Consider the following 19,149-nt stretch of genomic DNA (forward strand, 5'->3'; position numbering starts at 1 on the left):
CCTTCCTGTCTCATCCGGAATGTCGGCCATCTTTGAGTCTTTGCTTTCTTGGTCCAGTTCTTTCGTTGTTTTCTCTACTAACCCAGGTCTCTAACTGTTCCCCTTCTCTGCAGACGGGCTCTTCGGGAGGGGCTGGGGGGGGGAATCCAGAGACGTGGGGGCGGGGCGGGGAGAGGAAGGGGTTTGGTTTTGTGTGTGTGTGTTTTCTCCCCCTCCCATTTTAATTTGATTTTCTTTGAACTGAACACTGCTGAACCTGAGGCGGGAGGGTTTGAGCAACCAAATATATATGGATATATATTTTTCCTCCTTCCTTGAGTTTCACAGTTGGTCATTTTTTTTTCCTTTTCTTTTCGTTCTCTTCTTTCGTTGTCGTCTCTGTTGTTTTTTTTTGACACCCCCCTCCCCCATCTCCGGTGAAGCACGCAGGGATTGGACACGCTATGGTAAACAAACTGCATTATCTGGTAGATATCACTCTAATTGTCTTACCGTTTGGTTTGCCGTGGGTTTTTTTAACTGTTGGATTCTCCCACTTTTTGTTTCCTCTCCTCCTTTGGTTTTTTGGTTGTTTTGCTCTTTTTTTATTTTTTATTTATTTTTTTTTTTGCGTCCTGGACAGTCTTTAGGTTTTGCTTCTCTCTCTTTGAGTTTCCCTTTTTCCCTTTTCTTTCTTTTTTTTTGGTCCAAACTCAAATCCAAAAGACAAATGGACATCAAGGAATTTGGCCTGGCCCTGCCCACATGATCCCTCCGTCCCGAATTCAGACTCCAGGCACTGACCTGGGGCAGCCCCAGAGCACCCACCATCGGCTCTGGTTAGACCAGCCCCGATGCCCAGCGGCTTATTTCGATTGCTTTCTTTTGTTCTTTTTTCTCCCCTCCCTTGTATTTTCTCTTTGATTTCGTTTCTTTCTTGGTCTCCTGAAAATCCATGGAAAACACCATCCCATGACATGCTACGCTCTGCTCACCGTGGCTCCAACGGGGCCCCTCAGGCTGAGGGAGGGGCTGGGGGTGCCACCCACCCTGCAGCCAGCTGGGCGGGCTCCCCAGGGGAGGGGGTGGGCCTTGGGAGACTCAGCACCAGCTCTGGGACCAGTCCAGACCTCATTCAGATCACCAGTTTGGGACTGTCCCCCGCTGGCTGCCAGGGGAGAGGTGACATCCCTTCCCTCACTTCTCAGCCTCGAGGACCCCCGGTTTGGTTGTTCTCCCCACATTTTGCATGGCATGAATGGTCTCTTCCCCCGACCAGGGATAGCGTCCCGTCCCCATGCTCCGTGGCTCTGACTAACACTGTGTTCCACACTGTCTTCCTCCCGCCCGGCCCTCTGTGCCCTGCCTCTCCCGCATGGCCTCCGACAGGGCTGGCTTCCTTCCCTGTGAGGGCAGTGAGAGGAGGTCCCGCAGGGGCAAGCGGGGCTGCGTGGGCTGCCCGGGTCCTTGCCAAGCGCCTGTGTTTGGGTTGGGCTTGGTCCCGGTGAATGCTGGTGTGGGTGTCAGTGTAAAGGCAGCTGGTGTGTGCTGGTGTGTGGGTGTGACTGTGTGTAAATGTTGGTGTGACATTTAGGGGTGTTAGTGGGAAGCTGCGCTGTGTTGGGCGATTGCTGGTGTCTGCATGCGTAAGCGAGGGTGTGAACGGGGGCTGCGGCCTGGTGGGTTTTGAGGGATTCTGTGTGGGGGTGGGCTGTGGGGACTGGCTCTTGAGGCTGGGTGCCACGGTGGGCAGGCCTGGCTGCGTGCTCCTTGCCCACAGGCTGCCTCTGAGTGTGTGATCCCCTGGGATTCCCTCGTGTCTGCCCAGTTCTGGCTCTGCCACGGCGGCCGGTTAGTCATCGCCTATTAATAATGCAGAGTGATTGAGCACCAGGCCGGGGACCCTGCAGATGGACGTGTCTGCTCCCGAGGGGCGGACGCTGCTTAGGGCAGCTGCCTGGCTGCCCAGCCTCCCAGGTCTGCATGGCTGACTGGATGGAGGGGGGAGGCGTCAGGGTGTCTGAGGCTGTGTCTGGCCTTTCCTGACACTTCTGTAGGTTTGGGTTTTCCCACACCCACATAGGCTAGTGCCCCACCCCCACCCTCCCCCATTTAAGACCTCCTGTGGCCTCTCCCAGGTGTCCCAGATTTCAGATGGAGCTTTGTGGCAGGGCCAGCGCTGGCCCTCCCCTCTGTTCCTCCAGCTACTGCTTCTAGGAGTTCTCTGCTGCCCTCCTGCTCAGGCCTTTACCTGTCACAAGTGGATATTTCAAACTTTCTGTGTAGAGCTGCACTGGATAACCAACCTGTGGCTTTGGGGACAGAGAGAGGCACGGTCCACCCAGGTGATATGCTCCAAGCACCTGGGGAATACCATCCTAGAATGGGACTCAGCGATCCTTTGTCTAGTCTCAATTTGGTGAAAATTGACCACACAGGCTGAAGCTACAAAAGCTCAATTTCCTCATCTGTCAAATGGGATGACCACAGATGTGCATTGCTCATTTCATGGGGTCAGTGTGAAGATCAAGTGGGGGCAGTGCCCGTAAAACATACTGTGCTCCACGAAGGGAGTTATAAAAATTGTATTGAGCTTTGTAAAGTGTTAGCTGACCGTCTCAGTGTCTCCAGGTCAGGGATGCTGTGGGAAGAAGTGATTCCCTCTCTATAGCAGCCCCCAGAGAATACAGCATCTCTGCCCCGCCGGAGTTCCTATTACCCTCCTTAGGAAGCATTCCCAGAATAACAGCAAGAAACCTCCGAAGGCGTCAGGAACTGGGCTGGGAGGAGGAGGGCAGATGGATGACTTGGTTAGGTTGGTTAAGAAGTCAGCAACCCTGCTTGGCATCTGTCCAGGCAAGGAAAACCCCTGCTAAATTCTGAGTCTCCAAAATCCACACTTCCCTGCCTGAACAGCACTGAGTGAAGAACAGAGCCCATTGCCTCTGGTGGCCTCCCAAGCTGGCTCGAAGGACCCAGGCTGGAGGCAGAGCGCAGAGCGCCCACAGAGACAGGGAACAGCGGGCTCTGATTCCCCCAGAAGGGGCTTTTGTAGAGTTTTGTATCTATTTTTACTAACCCTTTCACAGGGACTCTCGTTATTTGGGCCCTTCTCCTTGAGAACAGAGTAGGGAGGCAGAAAAGGACCACCTGATAGAAAGGTGTGGGCTGAGTATGGTCAGGCCAGTGGACTCTGCTTGTAATAATACTGATGGTTCTTTGCACACTAGGGTCTTTGAATGACTTTCACATTTTGCATATCGTTTAGACTTGATGAACGTCTGGATTCTAGGTGGGAGGTAGGGATCGTTCCCACCTAACAGAGATGAGGAATCTGGGGCCCAGAGAAAGCACCTCACTGGGGCCCACGCAGTTGACCCTTTCACCTAGCTCTCAGTGGGTGCGCAGAGCAAGCCTGGGAGACAGGGGAGTCAGAGACGTAAAATGAGATGGTTCTGGAAAATGGCACCGGCTAACCGAGTGCTCAGGGTTTCTGACCTGAACTCTTCCCCCTCTGCTCCCAGGCTCTCTGGAATCCAGACCTCAGGTTCACTTGGGGCTGTTTATGTCTGTGTGTGTCTTTCCGGTGGCTTCTGTCCTTAGCCACAACGTCACCCCCAAACAGGTGGCCAAACTAAATGCTTAGCAGGGCTGGGACACTCAGCTCCTAGTCCCCTTCTTCCCCCCGTCTCCAGCCCCCACTCCCGCCCACCTCCATCCTAAGAGGGATTCCAGGAACTTTTCTAGGGACCAGTTTTTCTTAACTTAGGCTCACGGGCCCCTCTGAGAATTTGGTGGCCACTGTGGATCTCACAGGAGGTGATGAAGCCCATCCATGCGACTTCACATTTGCTGCCAGGGGAGGCGGAGAAGCCCATTCGGTTGTCCGCCACTTAAAACACCTGTCCTTGTCTCGTTCTCCCCAGAGTAGGGAGGTGAGTGTCCTGAGACCCTGGTGGGCAACTGGGAAGGCTCTGGATAACGGCAGAGGTTCCCTTCCTCCTCAGGCTTTCTTCCCGGGGCACAGTGGACACGGGGTATCCTGACCAGGACCTGATTTTCCTTCCTGCCCAGTGTAATTAAGTGGGGTGTGCCAAGGTCCTGGCGTGCAGAGGGCCTGGGCTGGGGGCTCCTGTGCTTCTGGGACCCTGCCCTCTTCCAGGACCCATGCGCTGGCTCATCCCCTTAGCCTCTCAGAACCTCCCGGGCTGGTGTGGGTCGGGTGTGGAGCCTGTGGTGTCTTGGGGTCCTAGCTGTGGTCCCGATGGTGCTCTCTGGACAGCCGAGGCTTCCCTGTGGCCTCCAGTGGATGTGGTGTGTGTGCAGGTGTGTCTGGGACTGGCGATCGGTGGCGAATGGGCAGTGGTGAGAGTGGGTGGCCAGCTGGTGAGGAGGCTGAGGAGGACGTCCCTCTCTTTCTTTCTTAACCCTCAAGTGTCTCTGTCCTAGCGGTTGCTCCTCTCTCTCCCTCCGTGGAAGGAAGCTTCTCCTTCCCGCACCCCGACAGCTCTGTCGCCTCCATCGCTGCGCCCCGAGCTCCCCTGCCCTGCATGCCTGCTCACCTGCGGCTGCCCTGCTCTGGCCTGTCCTGCTGGGCCTGGCCCTCACCTGCTCCTCTAACCTGCATGGGTCCCGGCTGCAGGGCTCTTCTGTGTCGCACAGCCCCCCCTTTCCTCCCTGCTGGCCCCACCCCTTTCAGAAGCTGCGTGGGGGGGTTGGGGGGCAGGGGCATCGAGAACCCCCCGGGTGGAGGGGGACGGGGGAATGATTCCCCTGTTTCCTGCTTTTACTAACGAACCTGCCATTTTTGTGTCTGGACTTTGATTTGTCTGAGGGAACAGTTGGGTTTTACTAATCCAAGTCATCTCCTCCCTGTCCTCCCGAGACACCTCCCTCCATTCCCTCCACCCTCGGCTTCCTCTTCCCCCACGGCCTCTCCCCCTCTGTCTCCCCTCACCCCACCAGGCTGATCCCCTTCCTCAGTGCACCTTCTTGTTCCCTGGCCTCTGCTACCCTCCCCCCACCCCCGGCCATAACAGGGTGGTCAGGGTGGCCCTTTTCCAATAGGGCCACCGCGTGGGAGTGATTTGCATAGAGCCACTGGGCCAGGTGAGATATGCTCCCAGCCTGTTGGGGAGGGTGTTCATGGCTCTTCTAGCTCAGAGAGGGCAGCCTTGACCTTGGCAAGTGAAGTCGGGTGAGACCCACGTGATGGGGGTGCCTTGGCTTCTGGGGCCAGGGAGGGAGGACCCAGTCAGGGGCCTGAAGCGATTTTCTGAGGGGCTTTGGACAGAAGCAGGGGTACACAGACTGAGCACACTGGCTGGGAGCGGGAGGCTCTGTCACCAAAGTCACAGGCTTTAGAGGGGTCAGGTCTATAGGTGGAGAACAGGGGATGTGTCCCTTAGTGACCTAGTGCTTCGTCCCCTGGACTGGGCTGGGGTGAGTGAGGTGACAGGGGCACGTCAGGCCCCGTGCTTCCCCTGCGGGAGTCACAGCCTCAGGAACCATAGCCTCCCACTTCCGGGCCTTTCAGTCCTGCATCAGGAGCAGTGGAGGTGGCGGCTGGTGCATTTGCCCCAGAGAGGCCGGCGCCCTCGTCCTGCCCTCCTGTCACGTCCCGCCCTTCATCCTGCCCCTCTTCATTCCCCAGCCCCTCTCCACCCAGTCTAACCTCGTGTGCATGTTTTTGTGACTAATACTTTGACCCTCCCTTTCCTACCCAGACCCCCCCCTTCCCAGCCTCAGGGCCAGGTGGAGGGAAGAGGGAACAAATGATCCCGACCAGCCCTCCCCTCAAAACCAGACTCAGCGCTTTCAGACTGCCCCTGACAGACACCTCCCGCTCTGTCCTGAGCTGCCAGCTCCCACACCTGCACAAGGTTTGATGGTTCCCAGGAGTGCCTCTTCAGCCCTGGCTCTGCTCAGCCCCCCCACCTTGAGGCTCCAGGCCAGCGAGGGGGACTCCAGGGTCCTGGGAACTCCCCCCGCCCAGGTCCTTCCCTGTCCCTCAGGAGTTCCTACCCCACCCCCAACTGAGACAAAGGAACCTGAAGACCAGGTGCTGGAAGGTGGCTGGTGGCACGTGCGTATGGACTGGTGTCATTGGGGACATCACAAAATGTGACTGAAAGGCCCCAATATGCAGACTTTTCCTGGAAAGGGGATTCTGAAGCATACTTGTGGGGCAGAGAAGGGGTGAGCTATGGCCCGTGAAGTAGCTCCCTGATGACCTGCTTCCGTCCCCAAGATCCCTCCGAGGCAGGATTCCTGGAGAAGGGCTCAGGTCCTGCAGCCCTGCTGGGTGTCTGCAGGCTGCTCCTGTGACTGTGCAGGGGCCAGGTGCGCATTTGCCTGGGAAAGGGACAGAACTGTCTGTACTTGGCCCTTCCCCCAAGGTCACATCTGCCTTCCCCAGGCAATGCCAGATGCCTCCTTGGAGCACCCAGTGCTCCCCCCCCCCGCCAGCCCGCCATCTTGCTTTCTTGCTGGGTTCCCCACCCTGGGACAGGACACTTAGCCCTGTCCTGCTCTGCTCCCTAGGATGGAGTGACCAGGGTGTCAGGGAAGACAGCGGACACAAAGAAAGGAAGGGGGTGAGGAATAGGTACAAGGCTGCCCTGTCCTTTGGAGGAAAGAGATTGACCTAAATATCGGGGTGCACAAGATGTAAAGAGCCCTGAGAAGTGGGAACCTGGGAACTTGGGTGGCAGGGGTGTCAGTCGGCCCCAAAGGACGTCATGCAACCCAGTCCCAGGACTCCCCAGGCTTATCTGAGCTGGGGTTCCCCCTGCAGTCTCCGCTGTCACTGGGGCTAGGACCCAAGGAAGGAAGGAACGTGGCACCCCGAGGGGAGGGCTGCAGGTGAGTCTCAGCCTCCTGCATCCTGCCAGCCTCCCTCCTGTAAGGAGCTCTGAATTCACACCTGTGTCCAGAGCATGCTGTGCAGAGGAGAAGAATGGGGGTGCCATTTGCCTTCCCCCCACTCCCTGGAGTGGAGCCCTGTCCTGGAGTCCCCTCTCCTATTCTGAGCACCTTCCCGGAGCTGCCCCTGGTGCCTTGTGGGCGCTACAGTTTCCTGGGGCTCCTGCCTGCTGAGCTGGAGCCACGGGCATCTGGCCAGGCCTTGGCCCGCCTGGACCATCAAATCTTGTGCTGCCTCTCCTCCCCCCTCCTTCTCTCCCCCACTGTTCCTCCTCCCAGACAAGCAGACATAAAAATGGGGGTCCCCCTCCCCCGCCGCCCCCTGGCCCCTCCCTTGCCCGGCCTTCCGCTCTTCCCAGGGAGTTGATGCCGGTTGTCTCCTGTCTCTCCCCTCCCTGGGCTGGGCAGGTGACCATCTCGGTGGACGGGATCCTGACCACCACAGGCTACACGCAGGAGGACTACACCATGCTGGGCTCGGATGACTTCTTCTACATTGGGGGCAGCCCCAACACTGCCGACCTGCCGGGCTCGCCCGTCAGCAACAACTTCATGGGCTGCCTCAAGGACGTGAGTAGGTCCAGGGAGGGCTGGGGCCGGCCCAGGAACTGCGTGGCTCCTCTGGCCTGGCCAGCTGCCTGGGATCTCTGACACGTCCCCTCTCCAAAACCCAAGGCCCGTGGACTGGGTCAAGAGGCACGTCTCCTCTCACGTCCTGGCACCTTGGGGGGCCCCCGGCCCTAGCCCCTAGAGGACCCTCAAAGCCAGCTGTGGACCTGAGGGAAGGCCAGCTGTGAAGGCTGGAGGCTGTTCCAGTCTCCAGTCTTCCACTCTCTAGCTCTGTGACCTTGGCCAAGCCCGGAGCCCTGTGTCCCTGTGTCCAGACGCTGCTTGGTGGTACCTGCTTCCTAAGGTGGTTGTGAGGAGCAGATGAGAGTGTCAGTGCCAGAGCCTCGTTGGTTAGGAAGTGGTCACTGCTGGGAGCGGTCACTGCTGCCTTGCATGATTGTGAGCGGCAGTCCGTGGGCCCCGAGAGCCCCGGGGTGAGCTTCTGGCCAGTGCCGGGGCCGAGGAGGGAAATGGGGCAAGGGGGTGTGCTGGGCACAGCTCTGTGTTTGGGTTCTGGAACAGAGGCCCAGCCGAGTGCTCCCGGGGCACTGTGCAGGGGCCGCGGGGGTGGGGTGCTGGGGTCCCCTGGGCGGGAGAGGCCAGGCCCTAAGCGCCTTTCCCGCCCTTCCTGCAGGTGGTCTATAAGAACAATGACTTCAAGCTGGAACTGTCCCGCCTGGCCAAGGAAGGGGACCCCAAGATGAAGCTGCAGGGGGACTTGTCATTCCGCTGCGAGGATGTGGCTGCTCTGGACCCCGTGACCTTTGAGAGTCCCGAGGCCTTTGTGGCACTGCCCCGCTGGAGCGCCAAGCGCACGGGCTCCATCTCTCTGGACTTCCGCACCACTGAGCCCAACGGGCTGCTGCTCTTCAGCCAGGGCCGGCGGCCGGGGACCGGGGCCGGCGGCCACAGCTCTGCCCAGCGGGCCGACTACTTTGCCATGGAGCTGCTGGATGGCTACCTCTATCTGCTGCTGGACATGGGCTCAGGGGGCATCAAGCTTCGGGCGTCTAGCCGCAAGGTCAACGACGGCGAGTGGTGCCACGTGGACTTCCAGAGGGACGGGCGCAAAGGTCAGGAGGCCTCTGGACCTTCCCCTCCCTGGCCACTGACCACCTGCCCAGCTGCCTCTTTCCCCCTCCAGCTGGTCTCTGTCCTGCATCGTGTCCTGCTCCCAGCGGCTCCTTGCACCCTCCTCCAGTCCTCCCCCCTACTCCCTTCCCTCACAGCAGAAGGAACAGCGTGTTCCTTGGCAGCCGACCCAGACACCCCTCAGCTCTGCCACTCGCTGCATGTGGGCTCAGTTTCCTTATCTGTGAAAGGGACAATTACACAGGATCATTGAGAGGAAAAAACAGGATTAGCACAGCCCTTAACACAGTGGGTGTCTGTCTGCCTTCAAGAAAATAGCTCCCTTCTATCTAGAGCCACAGAAGTGCCTTTTATTAACCACACAACGCTTACAACCATCCCTCAGTGTCTGCGGGGATTGGCTCCAGGACGTTCCCATACCAAAACCTGTGACGCTAAGTTTCTTACGTAAAGTGACATAATACTGCATATCAATGGCGCACACCCCTGTGTGCATTTTATGTCATCTCTAGATTTCTTACGACACGAATACAGCGCAAATGTTGTCTAGTAGTCCTTTTGCTGTATTATTTGGGGAATAATGACAAGAAGATCTGTTCATGTTCAATACAGACACATCTTTTTTTCCTCTCAAATATTTCCCACCTGTGTTTGGTTGGATGGGTGGATGTGGAGCCCGAGGATGCGGCGAGAGGCTGGCTGGATTTAATGAGCACTTGCTCTGTGCTGGGTGCTGTCCACGGTGCTGGAGGTTTGGACGGCCAGAATTGAACAGACTGTCCTCTGTGTCTGGCCAGGAGAGACACAGTTCACAGCCTGACACCCGCGTGAGGCAGGGAGGTGCTAGCACAGCGAGGCAGCAGGTGGCCAGCACCGAGGGCCTACCGTCCAACCTTCTGTCTCGTCCAGCCCCCCTTCCCTCCCCCACTTCCTTCTCAGTCTTCCTTTCCCATCCTCTTGTCTTCTGCCTGCTAATTCTCTCTTCTTCACTCTTCTCCATCTTGTTGAGCATCAGAGAATTACCCAAGAGAGGGAAGAATTGATGTGAATGAGACCTGACACGTTATCCAATTTAAGCACTTATCAACGTCAGCTAAATTTTTGTGTTCGTCAGGCTGTCACCACCCCCAGCCTGCAGGTCTGGGTGGAGTGACCAGTCCTCTGCACACAGGGAGGAGGGGGCTGCTAGGGTTTCTGGAAATGTTGGCTTCTCGTGGGCCTGCTGTCCTCCGTCCCCAGAGAGCGCATGTGAAGTGGCTTCATCCCGGTGTCTCTCAACAGCCTCAGGGGGTCTTTACAATCACAGTCTTTTGGGGTTTCCAGGCAGACGACCAGTCCTTCCCAGGTTGGAAGTCTGACCAGGCCTTGCAGGGCTCACTCTGCTCCTCTGTGCCCTCAGGGAGTGGTCCTGTGAGCCCCCCACCCATCTCTAGAGCCCAGATACCATCCTAGGTCTGTCTGGGCCTTTGGTCTCCGTGTTGAACAGCTCTGGACATGTCTTTCTTTGCAGTCCTGGGGATTGAACCCAGGTGTGCTCTACCCCTGGACTATATCACCGGCCCTTTCAATGTTTTATTCTGAGATAGAGTCTTGCTAAATTGCCAAAATTAGCCTCAAACTTGCGATCCTCCTGCCTCAGCCTCCTGAGTAGTTGGGTTCACAGATGTGTGCCACCATTCCTGGCTCAATCTCCAGACATTTCTGGTGGCCTGTGTTCACAGGTGCACACCAGCTCAGACTGTGAGCATCGATTCCAACAGAAGTCTCCTAGAACTTTCCCTGTTTCTTTCTTTTTTTCTAACTTCATTATTGGAATTATACCTAACATAAACGTTGCCATCATGATCATTTTAAGTGTCTAACTCAGTGGCACCGCTGTTTCCACTGTTCTGCGCCCACCACCACCATCCATCTCCAGGACGTGTTCATCTTTCCCAGTGGACACTTTGTCCCTATTATGCACCAAATTCCACTCCCCGCCCCCACCCTGGCACCCACCGTCTTGCGTTCTGTCTCTACGAGTCTGGCTACTCTAGGACCTCCTACAAATCAAATCAGACAGCTTTTGTCCTTTTGCGTTTGGTGATTTTGCTTAGCTCGGTGCCTTCAGGGTTCCTCCATGTTGTTGCATGAGTCAGAATTTTCCTCCTTTTTCAGGCTGAATAGCCTCCCGTTGTCTGTAGATACACTTTGTGGTGATGGATTGACTTGCTCCTGTTGCATGTCTTAGAGTGGCTTGGAAGTGCAGGCTACACCTGCTTAGGTTTCCTCTCCCCGACTCTCCATCATACACCCCTTCCCTGCCTCCCCCTTTCCCACGCCCGGTTTATTTGCTGGGAGGCCAGCTGGGTGGTGTAGAGCCCGGGAGTTCCCATGGCGGGTGGCCGAGTCGGTGCCAAAGGACTCTGGCTGGAAACAGGGGTGTAGGTGATCCAGTGGGCCATGTTTGGGGTCTGTCAGGGGAGGGCGCTCCTAACTCTTGGGGACCTGGGACAGGAGACATCATGGCAGAAGAAAAGATTATGTGATTACAAGGGGACCAAGGGGGCTGGGGTCGTGGCTCAGCAGCAGAGGGCGCACCTAGTACGTGCGAGGCTCTTCAGCACCACGGGAAAACAAATAAGATAAACGTATTGTGTCCATCTACAACTAAAAGTAAATATTTAGAAAAAGGGGGTGCCAGGGAGCGACATGTCTGAGTTAGGTGAGGTGGTGGACAGAGAGCATGCTTGGAATAAGCGTGTCTGCAGGGCACAGCAGCCCCCTGCAGCCAAGTTCAACCCCGACTTCCTCCTGCACTGCCAACCCCACATCCTTCCACATTTAGGCCTAATGTAGACCCGAGCCCCTGTCCTCTCTCTAACCCCGTTAAGATTGGCAGACTCACCCCTCCCCAGTTCTGGGGATTGAACCCAGGGGCCTCGACCAGTAAGCTGCGTCCCCTTTTTTGTTTTCAACTGTTTTTTTTTTTTGGGTGCATCACACTGGTACGTGGTGTAGGATTTGCTGTTTAAAAATATGAAACGCTTCACAAATCTGCATGTCATCCTTGCACAGGGGCCATGCTGATCTCTATCCTTCTAACTTTTAGTATATATGCTGCCAAAGCAAGCACCTTTGTTTGCTTGCTTTTTTTTGTAAACAGGGTCTTGCTAAATTGCCCAGGTTGGCCTCGAATTTGTGATCCTCCTGCTTCAGCCTCCCAAGTTGCTGGGATTACAGGGATGCCCTATTGTGCCCAGCTTGGAAGAACTTAAAAAAAAAATTACAGGTGTGGTGGCACACACTTGTAATCCCAGCAACTTGGGAAGCTGAGGCAGGAGCATTGCAAATTGGAAGCCTGTGTGGGCAACTAAGTGAACTCTGTCTCCAAAATAAAAATAAAAAGGGCTGGGAATGTAGCTCAGGGGTAGAGCCACTCTGGGTTCAATCCCCAGCACCTCCCCCATTCTTCCAAACTTGAAAAGGAGGAAAGAAAACTTGTGGAATAAAAATCACAAACAGAATAAAATCACTACTATATAAATTTCTGCAGCTTAAGATCTCAGTCAAGGCTTTGAAGTTCTCACCTGACCTCAGTCTCTTTCTAAGATGTTCACTTGTTTTAGCCTGTTTTCTGTTGCTCTATCAGAGTACCGGAGACTGGATAATTTATAAAGACAAGAAGTTTATTTAACATGGCAGAAGAGCTGAGGGGAAGCAAGTGCATATGAAGGGGACAGAATCGGAGGCAGCCTTGTTTTATGACAAACTGCTTTCCTGAGAATGAACTCATTCCCAAATTAATACCATTCCTTGGAGAAAGGCATTAATCAGTGACCTAATCACCCCTGCAGGGCCCACCCCAGCCCCGCCACAATAGTAGTCAAATCTCAACCTGAGTAACCACATCTAAACTGTAGCATCACCCACTCCTTACAAAGAACCTTCTAACTCAGTAGCTCTGTGCCTGGCTTCCCTCTGGCTTCCAGCCTGCTCACAGGCCCAGAAGCTGGCCTGCCTGTCTGCTGGCCACAGGGTGGGGTCCAGGCTGGGGTGCTCAGGACAAGGGAGGGGTGGGGTGGAGAACGTGCTCTGAGGTCCTGCTGCCTGGACAGGACTTGGACTGAGCTCCTTCCCCACCGAGGCACTTGGGCAGGCTCCCTGATCTCTGGAAGCCTCATCCGCCTTTTCAAAACGGGGTGGTAAAGGATCAATTTCATAGAGTCATTGTGAGACTCGGTGATCTAATATGTTTCAAGTGCTAGGTGCCTGGCAAGCGGTCAGAAGAGCTCAGGAAATGTTAGCAGGGGGAAAAAACCCTTTGGATTCAAATCTTCCCTTGTCCTGCAAGTTCTCTGCCTCCAGCTCCCTGTGGGAGAGCTTGGCTGGCAGGCTGGCCCAGTGGCTCACTGATCCAGCCCCTTGGAGCTCCGACTCTGGGTGTGTCCACCTCCTGCACCTCCTCTGGGCTAGGGCTGGGTGGCAAGAGCCCCTGAACTTGGAGACCTTTGTCAGGCAGTTTTGGCAGCAGGACAAGTGAGCCGGGCCTCCAGGTCAGCTGCTGCTTGTCCTTCTGGGCCCACGGCAGGCTGCAGGTGCTGGGCCTCCTTGGCAGAGCTGCGACAGCCCTTTCTGGCCCATGGCCGTCTCCCTCCTGCCTTCCCCACTCAGGCCCACCCTCCCTTGCTCCCCAGGCTCCATCTCTGTGAACAGCCGCAGCACACCATTCTTGGCCACTGGGGACAGCGAGATCCTGGACCTGGAGAGTGAGCTGTACCTGGGCGGTCTCCCTGAGGGAGGCCGTGTGGACCTGCCCCTGCCCCCGGAGGTGTGGACAGCGGCGCTCAGGGCTGGCTACGTGGGCTGCGTGCGGGACCTCTTCATAGATGGACGTAGCCGAGACCTCCGGGGCCTGGCCGAGGCGCAGGGGGCCGTGGGCGTTGTCCCCTTCTGCTCTCGGGAGACGCTGAAGCAGTGTGCGTCCGCTCCCTGTCGCAACGGGGGCCTCTGTCGAGAAGGCTGGAACCGCTTCGTCTGTGACTGCATCGGGACCGGCTTCCTGGGGCGGGTCTGTGAGAGAGGTGAGGCTAGCCATCACCCCAGGTGCCCCCCCCCTCCTCGGGGAGACCCCGCTTCCCGTGCCCGTGCCCCTCACGGCCGGTCCCAGCCTGCCGTCTTGTGATGATTCTCTGGTCTTGTTTCTCTCTCCCCTGGCCTTTGTCGGCCCCCTCTGCTGTCCTTCCCCACTCCTGGGCAGAGGCCACGGTCCTGAGCTACGACGGCTCCATGTACATGAAGATCACGCTGCCTAACGCCGTGCACACCGAGGCCGAGGACGTGTCCCTGCGCTTCATGTCCCAGCGGGCCTACGGACTCATGATGGCCACCACCTCCAGGGAGTCTGCCGACACCCTGCGCCTCGAGCTGGACGGGGGGCAGATGAAGCTCACTGTCAACCTCGGTAACCACCCTGCCCCATGCCTGCTGGCCCCCTCCCTGGCCTGCCTCCGACCAACACCCCCCTCTGTCTGGAGAAGCTGGTGGTGGCACCAGTGCTAGGTGCCCCCAGCAGAGTTTGGATGTGGGAGGTGACAGCCTGGGTCCTGGCCAGGACGCACAGCCCAGACCAATGCTTCATGCTCGACAACACTGTAGGGGCTGGAGACCAGAGCGTGGCCACACACCCGCCCGAACGTGCCTGGGAGTGATGCCCGTCCTCCCAGAGCGCGCTCGAGGCGTCTTGGTGGTGCCTGTCTTGCACGCACGTGTGATGACGCAGCTCATTCTTGCTTTGGGTGCACCCCTGCTCATTCACTGGTCCATTCATTTGGGAGACACTTGCTGCAGCCTGCGGGGACTGAGCCTGAGCTCCGTGCAGCGGCCCCTGCACACAGCCACCCTCGGCCTCTTGGCGTAGCGTAGAGGGGCGTGGGTAGGTGCCCGGGCACACACTGGACACACAGGGACATGCCCTTCTGCCCTTGTCTAGCACCATGGGCTTCCACAGCTGAGGCCCATGGCCACCTCATGATGGCACCAGGCTGCCAGGCTGGCATGGCAGTCCCTGCCTTACAGATCATGAAACTCTCACCTGGCATCCCAGAGGGATGGAGCCCAGCGTCATAGGGAGGAGTCCGTCCCAAACCCTCGTCCTTGGCCTGAAGGTGCCTTGCTTTCCCTGACATCTCCATCAGGGCTGTGGTGGCAGGGCTGTCGGGTTCTGGCCCTCTGCAACACACTGTCCCCTGCCTCTTCCTGTGCTCATGGGTGAGGACGGGCTTGGTTCCAGGTCACCTGCCTGTCCCCAGTATCTGCATGGGACTGAGAGGCTCCCTGCGGGGGAGTCCATGGGCTTCAGCTTTCGTGGTCAGGACCAGGAGAGAGCAGCGGCTCTACTCATTCGGCTGGTTTCTAGGGGACATCTTACAGTGCCAGCTGTCTTCCAAGCCAGGTCCTACAGCAGGGGATAAGCAAGGCCCCAGTTCTTCTGGAACTTTTCTTGCTGGGGAGCTCTGGAGGTGAGGGGTCCTGAGCTGACCAGGCTGGGGTCACATCTGCCTGTCTCAGACTGGCCTCTTGAGGCCCGTGAGGATGCAGTGCCCAGGGATCTGACTCGCAGAAGACTTCAGGCCACGAGGGTCACCTGGTGTATCCTGGGCCTGGAAGAGAAGTAGGGCTCTTCTGAGTAGATTAGAATCCTCAGCTGGGGAGAATAAAGAGGTTGGAGCTTTGAAATACTGACCTGGAATCTCACCCTAACCTTGGTCTCCAGGGCATTTCTGGGAGACACTGGCCTTTCGGGGCTCGTCACCTGGCTAGTGTACTTGTACTGTGTCACCTGGCCTGTGTATTCCTGGGTCAAGGATCTGCCTAGCAAGGCAGGGCCTGAGGTGGGGAGCTGTGCAGATGGCCTTGAGCTGGTTTGAGGGGACCCCTACAGCTCTGCTCTCACCACCCACCCTGCGGCCACTCTGCAGGAAAGCGGGCAGGGAGATGCCCTTTGGCCAATGTTCCTCAGGTCTGCCCAGCAGTCTAGACAGGAGGCAGCATCCCTGGCCTTGAAACCTTGCTCTGGTGACCCCTGGGACCTTGCACCGTTGGGATCCACCCTCTTCCCATGGGCATGCTTCTCTGAGCCGTAGAAATAAATCTCAGAAGTCAGATAACAAGCTGGCCCTCCTGGAAGACCCATAGTGTTAAGAATGGGCTTCTCACACCGACAGCCAACGGGGCTGTCCTGTCTCCCCGTCACCTCTGGCTGTGCTCCTGCCCCATCCACAGAGATGTGTGTGCTGAGATGCCGTCTCTAGCTTAGCTCATGACAGACTGACCCAACGCTTGGTGCAGATGCATCTGCCTTCACATACCCCCTGGTGTGTGGCCACGGGGCATATGGCCACTGTGTAGCTACTGGAGACAGACATGGTCCCAGATGACAGCTACCCAGCCACCCAGCCTAGGGCTGGGACGGGAGGAGTTCTGGGTTTGGGGTCCAGCCTTGGGATCTTTTAATATTGGGTAAGTCATTTCTCTGAGTCTCTGTTTTCTTCTCTGTTAAATGGGGATAAGAATCCTCACTCTGTCTGCTCTCTGGGGTGGCTTTGAGGCTCAAATGGAATAACGTGAGTGAAGACATCTGTAGGGACTGTCCGGCCTTCTCAAAGAAAAACCACACTGGGACAGGGGCCCAAGCTTGGAGGTGGGCCTGGCAGGCTGCTTCCACATAGTGTCACCCCGTCTGCTCCCGCCTCAAGAGCCCCATTGCCATCTGCATCTTGCTACTCCTCAGGGCCTACAGGGCCCCACAGATGGAGCAGCACCAAGGCCCTGGTCCTGGGCTACACTGCAGAACCCAGGTGGTTTTGGTCTCTGGCCTCATCTGGAGGGAGGGAGGTCAGAGGTACAGAGGTAGCTACGTGGCTCATGTGGCACTCATGGAAGGACCCGGGCTCCGTGCTGGGCCTGAAGAAGGAGTGGAGCCTGCCAGCCAACCCTGGGGATGACTGGAGGGGTCCTCTGGGCCAGCTCCAGAGATGGGGACCTGGCTAGACAAGACAGGGCCAAAAGGCTGCCTCCTTCCAGGCAGAGGGTTGAGGAACTGAACTGTGCAATGATCACATTTCTACAGCCCCTGAGAGGGGCAGTTGCTCTCTGTCCCTAGAAGATGGTAATGTCACCTGGATTCTTTGCCTGGTTCCAGTGTGGCCTGGGTCCCTGCCTTCTGCCCTGGGTTTGACCACTGGGGCCAGTACCAGCCTAGTCTGCCCTCTCCCCCTTCCTGCAGTTGTCCTCTACCAAGTGTGCCCATGGCGTCCCAGCTGTGCCAGTGTGGCTGACAGGAAGCGTGTGGCCCTCGGTGTGTGCGCACTGCCTGCGGGAGGCCTCCACCTCTGTTCCGTTGCCTGCAGTGTCTGGAGCTGCCCACCTCTGAGATGGCCATTCTGGTGTTGGGCTCTTCTTCCTGAATGTCACCATGCTCTTCTGAAGTCCCCCTTGCTCTAAATCTCCTCTAGTTCAGACCTCGCGAGCTGTGCCTAGCTCTGGCTCACGTTCTCAGGCTAGATGCTCATCACACCCCACGCCCTTTCACCCCAGCGCTGTGGGAGGGGCTGCTCAGTAGCTCCTTCTGAGAGCCAAGCTGCAGGGGGACTGGCCAAGCCTGAGGCTGCACCAGGAGCTGATGCTGCCACTCTGCCATGTCACTGCCGAGAGGAGATGCTCCAGAGGCTGGGGGCCTACATCTCCATTCTGGGGCCTGTGCAACGGGTGCTGGGGGCTGTGTCTTTCTCTGCATCCTTTTCCGTGTGGATTGCTTTCTCCCCTGTCCTGTCACAAGTCATACCTCCACCCTGCTCTCTGTCCAGCTGGGGCCTTGGTGGGTCTGTGCAGACCAATCGTGCCTGTCCTTTGCCTGCTCTCGAGGCACAGGCCCCGGCCCGTAGCAGGTGACGGGTTTTCTTGCTCTGAGCTGTGCTTGGGTGAGTGTGGGCGGGGGGCCTGCTTCTCCAGCCGCTGCTCCCCCTCTGGCTTTCCCCTGGGAGGGTCCTGGCTCCCCTGGGTGTCCACCTTCAGGTGGGCTCACCCTTCTCATGCCTCACTGGAGCAGGGGCTCCTGAGGGTGGAGTCACTGTGGGGTGGGTGTAGCCACCACCTCTTCTCTGGACAGACGGACCCCTCCTCTCCTGACACTCCTCTGCTGGGGAAGGGAAAGAGTCAACTCCTTCCTGGGGTCTGTTCTCCAGTGGGGGATCAGCCTGCCCTTCCAGCCCCCTTTTTTCTTTTTTGGACCCTTCATTGGTGAAGACTCTGCTGGCCCTGAGAGAGCCCCCGGGACCTGACTCCAGGGCCTGGCACCTCCCGCCCTCGGCCACTCCACTTCCCCGCTGTCCAGCCTCTCCTTCCCTCTGCTCCCCCAGATCTTCCGCTTTTCTCTCTGCACCCCCCCGCCTCCTGTCACTTCTCACTTCCCTGTGTCTGCCCTTTGACCTTCCTCTGCCCCTCTCTTGGTGCCAGGCTGTGGCTCAGGGTCCCGGCTGCTCCCCCCACTCTTCTGCTGCGGTTGACAACGCGTGTGGAGCTCAGCTGTACTGCCCGACAGGCCCATGACCCCCAGGGCCACAGGGGCCATCTGATTACCTCCACTGCAGGAACCTTCAGGGGCCCAGGGGATGCCAGGGGCATCCTGAGCCATGGGGTATGTGGGCAGGGCCTTTCTTCGGAGGAGCGACAGGAGGGAGGCCAGGACCTTGCTGTTCACTGAGGGCTCCCTGCAAGGCGAGGGCTGTCACCTGATCCCTGCTGCCGATCTTCCTGTCCCAGCCCTAGCTCACAGGAAGGGAAGCCGAGGCTCAGAGGGAACCCCTTGGCCCGAGACCGCAGTGAGTTAGCGTGAGGGTGAGGCCAAGACCCGGCTCCCGGCCCCGAGGCGCAGGGCTTTCTGTGCTCTGGCCAGCAGCTCCCTCAGGCCAAGAGGGGTCTGGGTCTCACAAAGAGGACAGGCGACCTAAGGGCCTAAGACCTGGACTTCATAGGACCTGGAGCTCTGTCCTTCTGCGAGGGCTGGCTTTTCCACCTTGTGGGCCATGTGCCCGACCAGGGGGATGGCCCTGGCTGCAGGTTCTGTGAAAGCGTGGCCTTGCCAACCGTGAGGGCCCCTTCCATTCTCGAAATCAGGGCACAGCCATGCAGGGCTGGGCAGAGGCAGGGGCTTGGCCCTGACTTGCTGGTTCCTAAGAGAGGTCAGATTTTGGAGCCCCTCCCTAGGAAGACATGACGCACTAGTTCTTCAGGGTGAGGAGCACCCGATCCCTGGTGGCAGCCAGGCTCTGCCAGGACGGGGTGGGGAGAAGGAAGGTTCCTGTAGGGGCGGTGCCAGCCCCTGGGGCTTTGGGAGGTACATGGCCTGGGGAAGGGGGCCCTGGGGCAGACCCCTCCGTTGAGCTTGGAGCACCGGCAGTGCTGTCACGCCTGGGCTCTGAGCAGGGAGTCGTTCCAGAGCAGGGGGTGCAGGGACCTTGGCCCTCCCCACCCATCTCCCTCCCAGAGGCTGGGGAGATGTGGGGC

General features: G+C 57.9%; 1 protein-coding gene and 1 non-coding gene across 38 annotated transcripts in view; one reads left to right on the forward strand and one right to left on the reverse strand.

The window, feature by feature from the left end:
* The window catches only part of Nrxn2 (neurexin 2), a 105,244-nt gene that overhangs the window by 40,937 nt on the left and 45,158 nt on the right, over window positions 1–19,149 (forward strand). For 18 of the 37 annotated variants that reach the window (XM_078045689.1, XM_078045710.1, XM_078045702.1 and 15 more), the window contains 5 exons: window positions 423–467; window positions 7,312–7,473; window positions 8,147–8,585; window positions 13,281–13,667; window positions 13,844–14,047. In XM_078045689.1, the coding sequence (XP_077901815.1) occupies window positions 423–467; window positions 7,312–7,473; window positions 8,147–8,585; window positions 13,281–13,667; window positions 13,844–14,047 (1,237 nt within the window). The remainder of the gene's footprint in view (window positions 1–422; window positions 468–7,311; window positions 7,474–8,146; window positions 8,586–13,280; window positions 13,668–13,843; window positions 14,048–19,149) is intronic. The other 19 variants (XM_078045697.1, XM_078045698.1, XM_078045707.1 and 16 more) reach the window with 2 other exon arrangements.
* Window positions 11,617–11,719, reverse strand: LOC120890106 (U6 spliceosomal RNA). The gene has a single exon (XR_005734358.1). It is a non-coding gene; the product is annotated as a U6 spliceosomal RNA (small nuclear RNA).

The sequence above is a fragment of the Ictidomys tridecemlineatus genome, chromosome 4 (genome assembly GCF_052094955.1).
Source record: "Ictidomys tridecemlineatus isolate mIctTri1 chromosome 4, mIctTri1.hap1, whole genome shotgun sequence".
In the NCBI taxonomy this organism is placed as follows: Eukaryota; Metazoa; Chordata; class Mammalia; order Rodentia; family Sciuridae; genus Ictidomys; species Ictidomys tridecemlineatus.